General features: G+C 42.1%; 1 protein-coding gene across 1 annotated transcript in view; it reads left to right on the top strand.

Annotated features, from left to right (window-relative positions):
• Positions 1–15495, top strand: part of LOC111962411 (nuclear receptor ROR-alpha A-like) — a 285568-nt gene that overhangs the window by 168701 nt on the left and 101372 nt on the right. The window contains 1 exon segment of the mRNA XM_023985484.2: positions 14234–14263. Coding sequence (XP_023841252.2) covers positions 14234–14263 — 30 coding nt within the window.

Here is a 15495-nt window from a genome sequence, read left to right as displayed (position 1 = left end):
TAAAGAGCCCTTGTGTAGAGCCCGAGTAGCACAGTGAACCCACAACCTCCTGTCACTGTATGAAAAGAATAGTGGGACGACCCCAAGGTACTGGGCTGCTAGGTGCATCTCCTAACAAGCTGACTGTTCAAAGGCTTTTCGTGCTCTAGAGAACATGAAAGGCACGTTTAAAAATGTAAAAGCCCGATCTGTTCCAGTGCTATGGAGCGGCAGCAGGAAGCAGATTTCTACGTTGCCATAATTCCCTAGTTGCCTGCTTTGTAAATTAATTAAGATGTTTATGACAGCTGCTTGCACCTAATGGAATGCTTATAGACTTTGTCATGAATTATTACTGATCGCCATGGCTACTACTCTTATATATTGCTGAGATGGTATGGCCAGTGTTGCTATAATGTAGACATGTCCCAGGTTTCACTCCGGTCCCCTTATGCTTTCTGCATTCACGTAAGTGCTTTGTGTATGTAGGCTGTCTGCATGTGATGGGTGATGTCTGTATGCATGCATTCATGAGCTCATGCTTGTGCACATGCGTCCATATTTTTTTTTACACTCATGCATATGCTTGTGCAGCACATCTCTGTCAGTGTGTCTTTGAGCACCTTCAATTCATCTTGTATCTGCTACAAGAATGAGAATATATTGTCCAGTGTGACTGAAATGCTGTCATGAGCCAGCAATCCAGGAAGTGTTTGAAACACCATTGGGAAGGTTAAAAGGTTGACCTGCTGTCAAGCCTGTCTGACTAGCATCATCATCATTGATGTGTATTGGTCCTATCTGATGTTTAATAGGTGGGGGGCAGTGTGATGACGGTCCCATATATTGGGTGCTAATGCTCAATCTGGCTACTGTTCTCTCAGTAACCTGTCCTGTAACTGTCCCTGGTCTTTGACGTATTACGTTACTGCCCTTCCGGCCACTCTGTTTTCATTGCTTACAGAGGAAGCCAGTGCATGGATATTAGGATTGTCATTCTACTCAATAAACCAGCAGCCCTTCCTGTTACCTTCTACAGTTGTTAGTGTGGGACAATGGTGTGAACTGTGGTTGACCTGGCCAGCCCAAAGGAAGGTAGCTGGCTGTGTTCTACTGTTAACTGGGCTCCACACTGGGGCTGGTTAATTTAGAAGGCATAAACAACTAAATTACTGACGTACAGTACCAGTCAAAAGTTTGGACACACTTACTCATTCCAGGGTTTTTCTTTATTTTTACTATTTTCTAAATTGTGGAATAATAGTGAAGACATCAAAACTATGAAATAACACATATTGCGCACCTCTTTGATTCAGAGGGGTTGGGATAAATGCGGAAGACACATTTCAGTTGAAGGCATTCAGTTGTGCTGACTAGGTATCTCCCTTTCCCTTTCCCGTTGTTGAATCGTGTTAAATAAATATATTTTATATTTTAGATTCTTCAAAGTAGCCTCCCTTTGTCTTGATGACAGCTTTGCACACTCTTGGCATTCTCTCAACCAGCTTCATGAGATAGTCACCTGGAATGCATTTCGATTAACAGGAGTGCCTTGTCAAAAGATAATTTGCTTAATTTCTTGCCGCCTTGAGCCAATCAGTTGTGTTGTGACAAGGTAGGGGTGATATACAGAATATAGCCCTATTTGGTAAAAGACCGAGTCCATATTATAGCAAGAACAGCTCAAATAAGCAAAGAGAAACAACAGTCCGTCATTACTTTAAAACATGAAGGTCAATACGGAAAATGTCAAGAATTTTGAACGTTTCTTCAAGTGCAGTCATAAAAACCATCAAGTGCTATGATGAAACTGGCTCTCATGAGGACCGCCACAGGAAAGGAAGACCCAGAGTTACCTTTGCTGCAGAAGTTCATTAGAGTTACCAGCCTCAGAAATTGCAGCCCAAATAAAGTTTTCACAGAGTTCAAGTAACATACACATCTGTTCAGAGGACACTGCATGAATAAATATTTTTTTAAATACATAAAATGTTACCTTTATTTAACTAGGCAAGTATTTTAAGAACAAATTGTTATTTACAATGACGTCCTACCCCGGCCAAAGCCGGACGACACTGAGCCAATTGTGCGCCGCCCTATGGGACTCCCAATCACGGCTGGATGTGATACAGCCTGAATGGTCGAATTGCTACAAAGAAACCATTACTAATGGACACCAATAAGAAGAAGAGACTTGCTTGGGCCAAGAAACACGAGTAATGGACATTAGACCGGTGGAAATCTGACCTTTGGTCTGATGAGTCCAAATGTGTGATTTTTGGTTCCAACCACCGTGTCTTTGTGAGATGCAGAGTAGGTGAACGGATGATCTCCGCAAAAGCATTCCTCATGAAGCTGGTTGAGAGAATGCCAAGAGTGTGCAAAGCTATCAAGGCAAATGGTGGCTACTTTGAAGAATCTAAAATGTAACATATATTTTGATTTGTATAACACTTTTTTGGTTACTACATGATTCCATTGTTTTGATGTCTTCACTGTTATTCTACAATGTAGAAAATAGTAAAAATAAAGAAAAACGCTTGAATGAGTAGGTGTGTCCAAACTTTTGACTGGTATTGTAGGAATGAAGGAAATGTAGGACCTTATAATGGCATTGTTGTCATATGACCCGTAGTCAAGTTTTGTTTCTGACATGGTAAAATAATGAGGCCAAAGGGGTAAGGACATTCAGTAACTCTGCTGGGCTGTCTATTTTACCATTTACAATTTCTACAGTATTAATTTGTTGTTCATGGCATATTTTTGCAGTTTGCGCTGTGATATATCTGCATGGATAGGATGAAATAGTTGTAAATGATGAAAGGGATACTGAAATCACTACTAATTAGTATTATAATATGGTAACTATTATAGAACTAACATCAACCTGAGCAGGCTTCATTTTGCAGGAGATGGGATTGTGTTCCTGTGTTAGTCAGCTGATTCTCTGTGGTGGAAAGAGTGTCACAGGCAGACGGAAAGCCCTGTGGGCTTGTGTTACTTAGGAGTCAATGGGACAAATAGATAAGCACAACACATTCCGTTGATTACACAATTGGAAAGAGGCTAACTTCCCCTCTTCTCACAGTAAGGAAGAGCTGTGTCTCTGCTGTGTGTGACTTTCTACAGTCCCGTCCTCTCATTAGATTTACATGGAGAAGAGGCAGCACACTGAAGCAGCATTCATCTACACCACCGCTACTGTAGCAGTGTGAAATATCTATTCAGTCTTTCATCCAGCTCTGTATCTCCCGTGGATGGTTTATATAGTAGTCGTGTGTGTAAAGTCCTATGTTGTGGTAGCTTTGAAAAACAGAGGGGGAACTGTGATCTGTGTTGTATTAATCATAGTCCAGCTCCCTAGCTTTCCCCTTATCACACATGTGTGTAATTACAGGATATTTGTGCTTTAAGCATGGCTCTGTTGCCTGGAAATGGAAGAGTGGCTCCTGTGATGAACCCCCTGTTAATAGGACTACCTTTGATCTGGATGGAACATGGAGAGCTTGCAGAACGCGCAGGTTTTAATTATGAAATACATGAAAAATAGATGGCGCACTAAATGCCAGCCATGACTGCAGTGATTTGCTGTAGCAGCAAGTGTAGTGAGCTTACATCTGCTGTTGTTTTAATTCTCTCGCTCTCTGTCTTTCTCTCTCGCTCTCTCTCTGTCTTTCTCTCTCTTGCTCTATGTTTCTCTCTCTCTTGCTCTTGCTCTATTTCTCTCTCTCTCTCTCGCCCTGTCTCTCTGTCTTTCTGTCTTTCTCTCTCTCTCTTCTCCAGTGCTGCTCACAAACCTTCAGACAACTCTCACGCTGCTGCCTCTCCCTGTTTCAAGCAGCAGAGAGTGTTCAATAAGAGCAGGATATTAATTAGAGTATTGACGGACATGTAATTCATCTCCCAGGATGTGTTATTACATGGGAGGCTTCAGAAGGCCAGTTTGCATTATTGGCCAGCTCTCTCCCTTCTGAACAATTACAGACAAGTCCTTATCAGCACACACTTCCGTCCACTCTTCTGAGACCTGGGAGGACACATACGTAACAAGAAGCTTCTCAATGGACTCAGTAGACACGTGCCTATTTGCTCAGCATTTATACGTGACCTACCCAATACTAGATAAGAGTGATGGTATGAAATGTATGTCGTTTTGAAAAATCTTCAGTGGTTTTCTTTGCCTCCTTAATGTGTCATTTTGAAATAGGTACCTGCTGGACAGCTCTGTTAACTACTTGTCATGGGACAGACTATCAGTGCACACATCAGTTCCTTTGTGTACAACATGTTATAAATATAGTACTATAGGCCTATCTTGACTTGTAAGAATTGGATGGAAAGAGTTTTGCAGGGGTAGATATGAAGATAAAACATGTTGCACATGACAGGTGAGAAGTCCAGAGACTAGATTCTTATCAGGATTGTGACAGGTCAGTCTGATGAGCACCTCACTAGCAGCATGATATCTGTGATAGTGATATAGACCTCTGGGAAACGCAGTCTAGCAGCATGATATCTGTGATAGTGATATAGACCTCTGGGAAACGCAGTCTAATAGCATGTGAACTGCTTTTGTGGTTTCCTGTAGAGATGTCTGTGTGGCGAGACATCCTTAGTGCTGCACATGCACAACAACAGCAGACCACACAGAGAAGAACCCATAGCTTTGAAAAGGGTGATCGGAGAGCTTTATCTCCTTTGTTAGTTATTTTTCTAGGCCTACTGAATAGGTTAGCCCAAGGGAGCACATTGCAAAAAAATTATCTAGTATTGCAAGTTTGACATTTAATGACTGCGATATGATTAACTCCAGTATGAATAATATATATGTATTACATTGCTACATGTGTAGGATTCAGTTAATTCTGAACTTCTGAATTAATAAGGTCTTATCCTCAGGGAACGGTTGGGTTGTCTGGGTCTCAGCTTGAACCTGGGAGAACTTCCTTCTGTAACCTTTCTGAGGTGATGCAGGAATGTGTAAGCATGTTGGCTTTCCTTTCCAGTGAGGACGGGAGGAGATTGGCTATAGCGAGAAGTGTATGAGCCCTTTGCTCGCTTAACTTTTCTGGCCACCGTTCAGTTCCATTCTCTCGACGATCTCAAGGTCTTCCTATTCTAGGTATTCCTGTTAAAAGGCTGAAGAAATGATTGTTCTGTGTGTATTTCACAGAAAGAAAGTACATTCTAGCAGGAATTCATTTTCTGAACCTAGGTCAGAGGTCACAGCCTCTAACCCTCAGACTGACGGACATTCTGTTTCCTCTCTCATGTCCAGTTCTGCTCTAGCCTCTCCCGAGTCATGTATAATTCACGATCCACCGGATGTTGCGGCAACACTCCATCGTAACTCCTCCTCCACATTTACTGGATTGGTTGAGCAGTGCAGAAGAGAACCTCCCTAATAGTTTTTTTCTTCTCATCAAGACCAGTATGTTTCAACATCTGCTACGTTAGGTTAGTTCTGCTCTGGCTTTTGTGGGTGACCCTTGGCGAGCACTTGAGATACACCATATCATTCGATAAATAAAAGCATACATTTACTACTGTAATGTTTGTTTGTCATATATATTATTATAATCCTTGCGAGGAAGTATGTACTCTAGAATCCATGGAGTCCAACTGTGTTGTTTTGTGTGAGCCTATGAACGCACCCAGTAGTGGTCAGAGCAGGTGTACAGTACAGTGCATCAGGGTGGTCTGGAAGGGCTGTATTTATGGTTCAGGCTGAGATGGTATTGGGTTTCATATGTGGTTCAGGCTGGATCCCAGGGAGATTACTGAGAACCGGGAACTGCCTGCTCAGATAGTCCAAACACAGAGAAGCCTGCCTGTGTTGTGCCCCTGGCCTCACTTTGACCAGCGCTGAGGGGCTTCCTGTATCCTCTGGCCTCCAGGGACCAGCTCTCAGAGGGGAGTTACATTACAGGCAGGATCAAAGAAAAACATTTCAAAGCAGGAGAAACACTGTCGTTTGGCTTTTCCCCAGCACAACTCAACAGAGGGTTTGATTTGATTTGATTGGATTATATATATTTTCTTCAAGTACTTTTCTTGAAACTCTGCTCACCTTTATTGTTCCTCTGAGAGTGTTAGAAAACAACACTTGGCAGTCAGCTACGGTGTTAAAGATTCACAACTTATTTACTATCATTGTAAATATTAATATTGCGTTGTTGTTCTGAACCTTCCTCCACTCGATGGCCTCTAACAAAATTGCCACGCGATCCCTCATTAAGGCCGGGAACGTTGCGGCAGCGTTACGGGACTGTTTGGTGACGCTCACCATTTGTTTAAGCACTCAGCTGAGGGAACCTAGGCTGCGGCTTCTCACCAATAACAATAGCGCTTATCGCTCCACTCCCTGCGGTACAATTAAAATTCTGTCAGAGTGTTCAATCTGCCTCCCAGCCATGCCTGCTGTTCCCGTGGCCCTCCTGGGCCACGTCTATTCCTCTGCCACTATGTATAATTCACGAGCCACCACACAGCTCCAAACACACAGCACTGAGGGTTCACCTGGAGACTCACAGGACCAATAAAGCAGAACTACCCTGGGGGAGAACCGTACAGGAGTCTGGCAAAAATACTGTAGGGAGGGAAGAGTCTGTAAGGGCTCTATCTGGTGATCAGTGGGTCACTGATCATTTCAGATATTCAGGCTCAGAGAAATATATTAAAGAGAAATATATGGAGAAATATAGGCTTGTTTTTTTCTCCCTCTTTCTCCTCTCTTCTCTTGAAAGACAATTGTGGTGTCCTCTAAAACTAATTTGGATGTAAATCTTCTATTTGCAGATAATTCCATAGCGATGCATTGGAGTAACCTGTTGAGCTCTCTGAGTGGTTGCTTTTAGTTAAAACCAATTAGAAATGACCAGAAATAACAGCGCCTGGAGACAGAGAAGTCATTTTTCTCTTACGCCTCCCCAGATAGTTGGCCTCTCCATGGATTAAGTGTTTTAGTATATTAGGGGGCAGCTGATTAGAATCATTATGCTTTTTTAATCATTACATTTTTGCATTTATAGTTTATACCAGTATAATAAGGCTAAGTGTGTCACTGCAGAAGGGACGCTTATTGGAATTACTTTGTGTATGAAACTTAGCCTTCCTAAAGACTGCCAAAGTTAGAACACTGCACTGATCTCCCTAATTGAGCTCTTACAGCGTATTGTGTATAGTATGTAATTATTCATTGTATTGGGAACTCAATACAGTATATTGTACTCTTTTCTCTGTATGGAATGATCATTTGGAAGTAAACTACTTTGAAAGTGAATGGTATCTACAGTTTCGATGTGTATTAGATAAGAGGGCCCTAGTAATGGACTCTGATGGGCTTTGAGTACCTGTATCCAATAGCCCATGATTCCAGGAGAATACTTCTACTCCCTACCTGACACTAGTGTGTGGGGCCTCCTGTATCTGGGACTGCTGTGCTGGTTTGGCCTGGTCTGATCCGTGCTGGCCGTGTCCTTGTGCGTGTTGGGCGTGGAGCGTTGGCGTGCTGAGCAGAGCGGAGCGGGAAGCGGACTGGAGGAAGTGTGCCTCCATGTCTCCCCAGACTGAGCAGTGAATGATGATAAGTGAGGAGCTCCAGTCAATGAATCAAGCAGCAGGAAGGCAGGGAGCAGCCAGGGGGAGAGTGTGACGTCCCCACGGGAGGGGCCTCGCATTAGGAACTTCCTCGTCTGTGTGTTTCTGGCACAGGTTAAATGAATCGCTCCCATTAGCGTGCTGAGAGGACAGCTCCATTATATGAAGGAGACTGTAACTTTGAATGTCACGGTGCAACAACCCCTGAGCGCACCGGCGTCTCCCAGGGAGGGAGGGCGACAATAACCATCCATGATAATCATTCCCTGTCAAGCTTTAAGGAACCTGAAATTATGACATACGGCCTGTCGCGTGCCTCAGACTTCATTACAGTGCTGTCACTTTGAGCTGCAGTGCTGGAGAAGCACCACTCCGATGCCTGGCCCCAGCCCGCTCCCCTGCCCGCTTCACTCCTGTTTCAGTGGCATGTTTACAGGATGTGTGCCCCCCTGCAGATAGATGTGGTGGAGGTTAACCTCCAGCCGTCTGCACACAGTCTCCTTTCAGATTTGACGAGGGGACGATTCTCATGAGAAGAGACTGGAGAGAACATGTTGAGGAGCAGAATGTGTGCTGTGAATGTTTACCACTCTGAGGTGGAATCAGAATGATCAAAGACTTCCAGGTGACAGCTGTCCCCTCCTTCCATTGTGACAAATGGTAATCTCTACTAGAAAATTCAGTAATCAAATGAGGGAAGTTTCATGTAACAAAATGAAACGCTAATAAAATGTATTGACTAAAGGGAACATCACTGTAATGGCCATTGATTTGTATACACCCTACTTTGGTCTTTTAATGACAAGCTTGTTGTGTTAGATTGTCTGTCTGCCAAGGAGAGACTCACCTACAAAGTGACCTCTGAACCTGCCATCCAGTAGAGTAGACATACACTGGCAGGCATCACCAATGTCAGTGCCCAGAGCCTAGCCCCACCCTCCCCTCCCACAGCCTGATTCACTCATTGGCTCTGCGGCCCCTTCCCCCATGCCACCTCCAATCAGAGTGCTCTGAATGACACATAGAGGAAGTGGGCTAGCTTTCCACCCCTTCCTCCTCTCCCCTCCCCTGCCTAGCAACAGGCCATTTTTCTAAGCGAGCATGTAACTGTTTTGACAGTAATGATTTCCTCCTCTATGTCCAAGTAAATCTTTGGTGTAACGATTTTCATATCTCTTAGTGACATTGACATAATGGCTGTTTGTGATTTGGGGAGGATGGAAGACTGATAGCTGATAGGACTGAGCCGGCAGGATTCAGATGGGGCTGACATACAGTGTAGTGTAGTGCAGTGCATCGTAGTGCAGTGCATTGTACGGTAGTGTAGTGTAGGGTAGTAAAATGAAGTGTACGGTAGTTTAGTGTAAGATAGTGTAGTATAATGTAGGGTAGTGTAGTGTACTGTAATGTAATAATGCAGTGTAATGTAGTGTAATATAATGTAGGGTAGTGTAGTATAGTATAATGTAGTGTAATGTAATGTAATTTAATGTAGTGTAATATAATGTAGTGTAGTGTAGGTTAGTGTAGTATTAATGTTGTGTAGGGTAGTATAATGTGGTGTACTGCCATGTAATGTATTGTAGTATAATGTAGTGTACGGTAGTGTAGTGTAATGTAGTGTAGTATAATATAGTGTAGTGTAATATAATATAATGTAGTTTAGTGTACTTTTGTGTAGTATAAGGTAGTGTAGTATAATGTTGTGTAGGGAAGTGTACTGTAGTGTAGTATAATGTAATCTAGTGTAGTGTAATATAAAGCATCCTTAACTCATGCTGCCAAACATACCCTTGTAAAACTGACTATCCTTGACTTCGGCGATTTACAAAATAGCCTCCAACACTCTACTCAGCAAATTGGATGTAGTCTATCACAGTGCCATTCGTTTTGTCACCAAAGCCCCAAATACTACCCACCACTGCGACCTGTATGCTCTCGTTGGCTGGCCCTCGCTCCATATTCGTCGCCAAACCCACTGGCTCCAGGTCATCTATAAGTCTTTGCTAGGTAAAGCCACGCCTTATCTCAGCTCACTGGTCACCATAGCAACACCCACCCGTAGCACACGCTCCAGCAGGTATATTTCACTGGTCATCCCCAAAGCCAACTCCTACTTTGGCCGTCATTCCTTCCAGTTCTCTGCTGCCAATGACTGGAACCGATTGCAAAAATCACTGAAGCTTGAGCCTTATATCTCCCTCACTAACTTTAAGCAACAGCTGTCAGAGCAGCTTACCGATCATTGCACCTGTACATAGCCCATCTGTAAATAGCCCACCCAACTACCTCATCCCCATATTGTTATTTCTTTTTTTGCTCCTTTGCACCCCAGTATCTCTACTTGCACATTCATCTTCTGCAAATCTATCACTCCAGTGTTGAATTGCTAAATTGTAATTATTTTGCCACTATGGCCTATTTGTTGCCTTACCTCCCTAATCTTACTACATTTGCACACACTGTATATACATTTTCTATTGTGTTATTGACTGTACGTTTGTTTATCCCATGTATAACTCTGTGTTGTTTGTGTCGCACTGCTTTGCTTTATGTTGGCCAGGTTGTAAATGAGGTTGTAAATGAGAACTTTAATTTAATATAGGGTAGTGTAGTATAATGTAGTGTAGTATAATATAATGTTGTTTAGTGTAATGTAATATAATGTGATGTAGTATAATGTAGTGTAGTGTAGGGTAATATAATGTAGTGTAATGTAGTGTAGTATAATGCAGTGTAGTATAATGTAACATAATGTAGTGTATTGTAAATTCATGTAGTGTAGTATAATGTAGTGTATTATAATGTAGTTTAGTATATTGTAGTGTTGTATAATGTAGTATAGTGTAATGTAGTGTAGTATAATGTAGTGTACAGTAATATAATGTAGTGTAGTGTAATGTATTGTAGTGTAGTATAATGTAGTGTAGAGTAATATAATGTAGTGTAGTATAATGTAGTGTAGTGTAATATATGTAGTGTAATGTGGTGTAGTATAATGTAGTTTAGTATATTGTAGTGTTGTATAATGTAGTGTTGTGTAATGTTGTGTAGTATAATGTAATGTAGTATAGTGTAATGTAGTGTAGTATAATGTAGTGTACAGTAATATAATGTAGTGTAGAGTAATATAATGTAGTGTAGTATAATGTAGTGTAGAGTAATATAATGTAGTGTAGTATAATGTAGTGTAGTGTAATATATGTAGTGTAATGTGGTGTAGTATAATGTAGTGTAATATAATGTAGTGTAGTTTAATGTAATGTAGTATAATTTTGTGGAGTACAATTTTGTGTAATGTAGTGTAGAGGACTGTAGGGTAGTATAATGTAGGGTAATATAGTGTAATGTTGTGTAATGTAGCATATTGTAGTCTAGTATAATGTAGTATTGTATAATGTAGTTTAGTATAATGTAATGTAGTATAATGTAGTGTAGTATAATTAAGCAATAAGACATGAGGGGGCGTGGTTTATGGCCAATATACCACGGCTAAGGGCTGTTCTTATGCTCGACTTAAAGCGGAGTGCCTGGATATTGCCCATATACCACAAACCCCTGAGGTGCCTTATTGCTATTATAAACTGGTTGCCAACATAATTAGAGCAGTTAAAATACATGTTTTGTCATACCCGTGATATGCAGTCTAATATACCACTGCTGTCAGCCAATCAGCATTCAGGGCTCGACCCACTCAGTTTATAATGTAGAGTTGTGTAGGGTAGTATAATGTAATGTAGTGTAGTATAGGATAGTGTAATGTAGGGTAGTATAATGTAGTGTAGTGTGGTATGGTATGTTTTAGTGCAATGGTTTCACACTTTTTGACCCGCGACCCCTAAAAAGGAGTGTCAAAGCTCGCAAATGCACAATTGTTACGCAAATGTAGCCTGTCAATACAGCCATAAACGGTGATGCATTTTCAGAATGCAATATATAGAAATTAACTCTGTTTTCCACCTGCATTTTGAGCTGAAAGTCATTTATGGTAGCAACCAATATCAACTACGGATATGTCATTTCTCTAGAGTCCAGATCAAGCAGGATCATATGGCCTACCTGTATGGAGCAGAGGTTGGAAAGCATGGTCTATCTGTAGCCTTTTTCTACCTCACAAATATCGTAACAAATTCATCAGAATATGTTACATCTTCATCCCGTAAGTACTGAAGGCATTTCGATGTTACAGCCACCTTTAGACATATATCCAGTAGCGACCCAAACTAGGCATATCTGAAATGTGAAAATTATCAATTCAATTGCCAGGTTCTGGCAAAGATGCATCTGTAGCAGATTGCTAACTGTATTATATTTGGATAATATAAACGTACTGTTTTTGGCAGGCAGAACTGGATAAAATGAAACCAGTGCTTTTCGGTCACTAATCTGGATATGGGCACACCTGCCTTTGCGCACCAATGCTGATGAACAGTCAAGACACACAACTTTTTAGTTCTGAAGCACAGATGAGATGTTTATTGAGAGAATAATTATGTGCAATAACGTAGGTCTATGTTAATAACCAGATAGATTAGGCAAAGGTATACATATAAAATACAAATTGTATATGTAGCCTATTAAAATATGTATTTTCGTCATTCAGTTTCAAATTTGCGACCCCCCAAAACCTTATCGCGAGCCCCCCGTTTGAGAACCACTGGTGCAGTGTAAGGAGAAACAGGGAGAGCAGGGATTAAGTCACACAGACCACTACTAGTTGCTGGACCTCAGCCATATTCAGAGAATTAGGAACTGAAAGAGAACAAAATCTGCTCTTACTGTACTTCTTAGTTTAGCCACTTCCACTATTACAAGCAATGCTCTGGAGAGTGACTATCCCCTTATCTAAGGGTTCACAATGTTCATTCTTTAGTTGTATCTGGTCTAATGCTTTTTCTGGGGGAAACAAAATGTTGAGATACATTTCCGACTTTTACGGAACAGCGAGCCGATTTAATATTGTGATCTAATGGAAAGAATGTGACTCAGCCATGCTTTTTCCACCAATTTCCTTACATTCGAAGTGTGAAATTGTGTTGTGCATTTTCATTGAAATAGCTGGAGTATATCTCATGCTTTAGTATCGTATGTCTAACAATAACCAGAGCCCGATTTACAAAGTCTCAAAATGTCTGTTTTATGTGTCTATAATACAGTTTGTAAGATCTGAAGAGAAGCCAGGAAAAAGCCCCTGATACTGTATTTCCCCAACATGAAACCAGAGAGGTTCCTTACATGGTGTTAGAGGTCTAAGTCTGGCTGCTCTTACAACACCTTGACGCCACCACTCCCTCATGGCCTCTGAGGCTAACACTGAATACCCTTAGTTGATTGAGATCTGGAATTAAAAGGAGGATTACCGATTGTTTTTTATTCTTGTGTAATGACTCAGTTGGACAATTAGTTTGGCCGTGAGCACTGGAACAATGCTGTAGCCTGATCACAGAGACATGGCCCCTAGGCTGCTGTTTCCCCTCTCTCTTTCTGCTCAATGGACCTGATATCCAATGTGTGTCTGTGTACAGAGAGCTGACAAGCTTACAGTATTTGTTTTCCCCCTCGTTGCTCTTTGACTCGTTTCCCCTCAAACATGTCTGAAACATTGTTATCTCCGGCCAGTTGCCGGAGAATTATTGAATCATGTCAGCCCGCCATCCCCTGAGTTTCAGATGCAAGCTGTAGAAAAATTAGCCATTGCTTCCGCATGACAAGTGGGATCTATTAGTGTTCTTTCGCCCTGCAAAGCATGAGCATCGGAGCCCCCTGGGGCCCATGGTTGGCTGTGCGCTGGCCCTCGTCGGACTCTCAGGGCATTAGGCCCACGCTGCAGACGAGAGCGGCTGCAGCCGGAGACAAAGCTGGAGCCAGGGAGGCTCATCAGATGAGTTGACACCCGAAGGGGGGAAGGCTGAGGACTGCCAGTACCGCTCCCTTTCTGCCTCACCCTCAGAAACACACGTCTGACTCAGAGTGAAGTCACAGCGCCGCCGTCCTGTCTTCCGCTCTGGGGAACAGACTTACTCATGTACAGACTATAGGCCCTGTGAGGTCACACATGGGGGCATTACAGTGTTTGTGCAGATTTGTATTCTAGACTTGAATAGTAAAAAAATACAAAATAAATCATGATCTGGATGCTGTCCGTGGGGTTTGAGCAACCTTGCCAGGGTTGTTGCTATGGGTTTTTCAGTACGAGGGCTGTAGGTGGCCCAGTCACACCACTGCCCTGAGCCTGCATGGGACCTCTATGATCTCTGTGACCTAGCCAAGAGACAGGAGAACCACAGGGCCACAGCAGCACAGTCACATAGCAACACAGCCATGTGGCGTTAGGTGTTAAGTTAGGTGTAACGGAGTTAAGAACGTAACGTAAGCTCACTCCACAGCTAGCTTGAAATGTTGCGGATGGAGCCATCCAAGAGGTACCTTTTGGGTGGCTTTAACCATTGGAACGTTGTTAAGAAGGGCGGTCACATGTGTGGCGAAGCAGAGGATCACTGGTTCGAGCCCAGTATTGGGCAGTTGGACAGTGGAGGAAGCTAAGCTGTTAGCAGCACACTGACCCCCGTTATATAGGCACAGGAATATTGTATGACTGTCCTCAATTTTCAGATTTAATGTGTTTCTAACAAGTCTGTTTCTCTTTATTTTTCAGGTATTTCAGTAACAAAGAAGACACATACCTGTGAGTACAAACCATCTGATAGCATGAATTCCACTTGTTGTTCGAAATGAATACCAAAATGATTGAAATATGGACATTAGCCTACATTATTGCAAAACTATAATGGAATACAACAACATAACATATTAGCTACTGGCCTGCTTTTATAAAACCACCTATTTTCAAATCAGACACAGCAGTATACCTTATACTTAGGATGAAAAGAGATTCAATGATTGTGTTTTTGTATTACTACTGTATGTACTGTAGTATTCTCATATCACACATTGACCTCCAACAGCAACATGACCTCGTACTTTGACATTTTCCCAAGTCAACTTTTCTTTATTATTGCAATTCTTCATTATTTCCTATCTGTGTGCAGAACTGGAGAGAATATTTTAATAACGGCAGAGAGGAAATTGAAATGATATGTAGTCATATGACTGTCTGAAATCATGCTCTGATATCCCAGCCAGACAGTTTGCTGAAGCTCCTCTTTGTTCTCTGCAAGGCTTGCAACTTAAAAAAATACAAGGATGTGGTTTGTTTGAAACCTTTAGAGGCTGGGTTAACTACAAGTGCTGTGCATTTCTGAAAGAGAGATGCTATCAGAGAAATACAGAGATACAGGAATGGTTTGTGACACAGCATGGTGCTATGAAGGCTATGTAAACGCCAACAGTAGGCCATCTCAGAGATTCTCTGCCTCTTACCTGAAGCCACACAATATTTATGTTGAAAAATGTTTCCTAGAGATCTGTTCAGTTGAAGACTGTAGATATGACATAAATGTATACAAAAACATAAATGCATCTACAAACTGTAGCTCAGGTTATTGTGTGTGTGTGTGTGTGTGTGTGTGTGTGTGTGTGTGTGTGTGTGTGTGTGTGTGTGTGTGTGTGTGTGTGTGTGTGTCTCCATCTGTGTGTGTATAAGTGGGAGAGACGAGCACTGAAGGTTATGCTTTCACTCTGTTCATCACAATGAAACTTGTGGAGAGGGAAGACCGTAGGGCTTCTCTGTAAAAGTGAACTGACTGTCTCAGGGTTAGATCGCTCCCTGTAAAACACAAAAAAGTGGTCTTCGGCCTGCAATAGCTGGTCCTGTAGCCAGCCCTACCTGAGTGAAGCAGTCACATAAACTCTGTCTCTGAAAATAACGTTACGGTCAGGTAGATGTTTGTGTTAAGCTATTTGCCCGGCCAGAGGGATGAATGGAGTGTTTGTTTGAAGTGTGTGTGTTTGATTTTC

This window comes from Salvelinus sp. IW2-2015, linkage group LG4q.1:29 (genome assembly GCF_002910315.2).
Source record: "Salvelinus sp. IW2-2015 linkage group LG4q.1:29, ASM291031v2, whole genome shotgun sequence".
Lineage (NCBI taxonomy): Eukaryota > Metazoa > Chordata > Actinopteri > Salmoniformes > Salmonidae > Salvelinus > Salvelinus sp. IW2-2015.
This window is presented reverse-complemented; position numbering and strand designations above follow the sequence as displayed.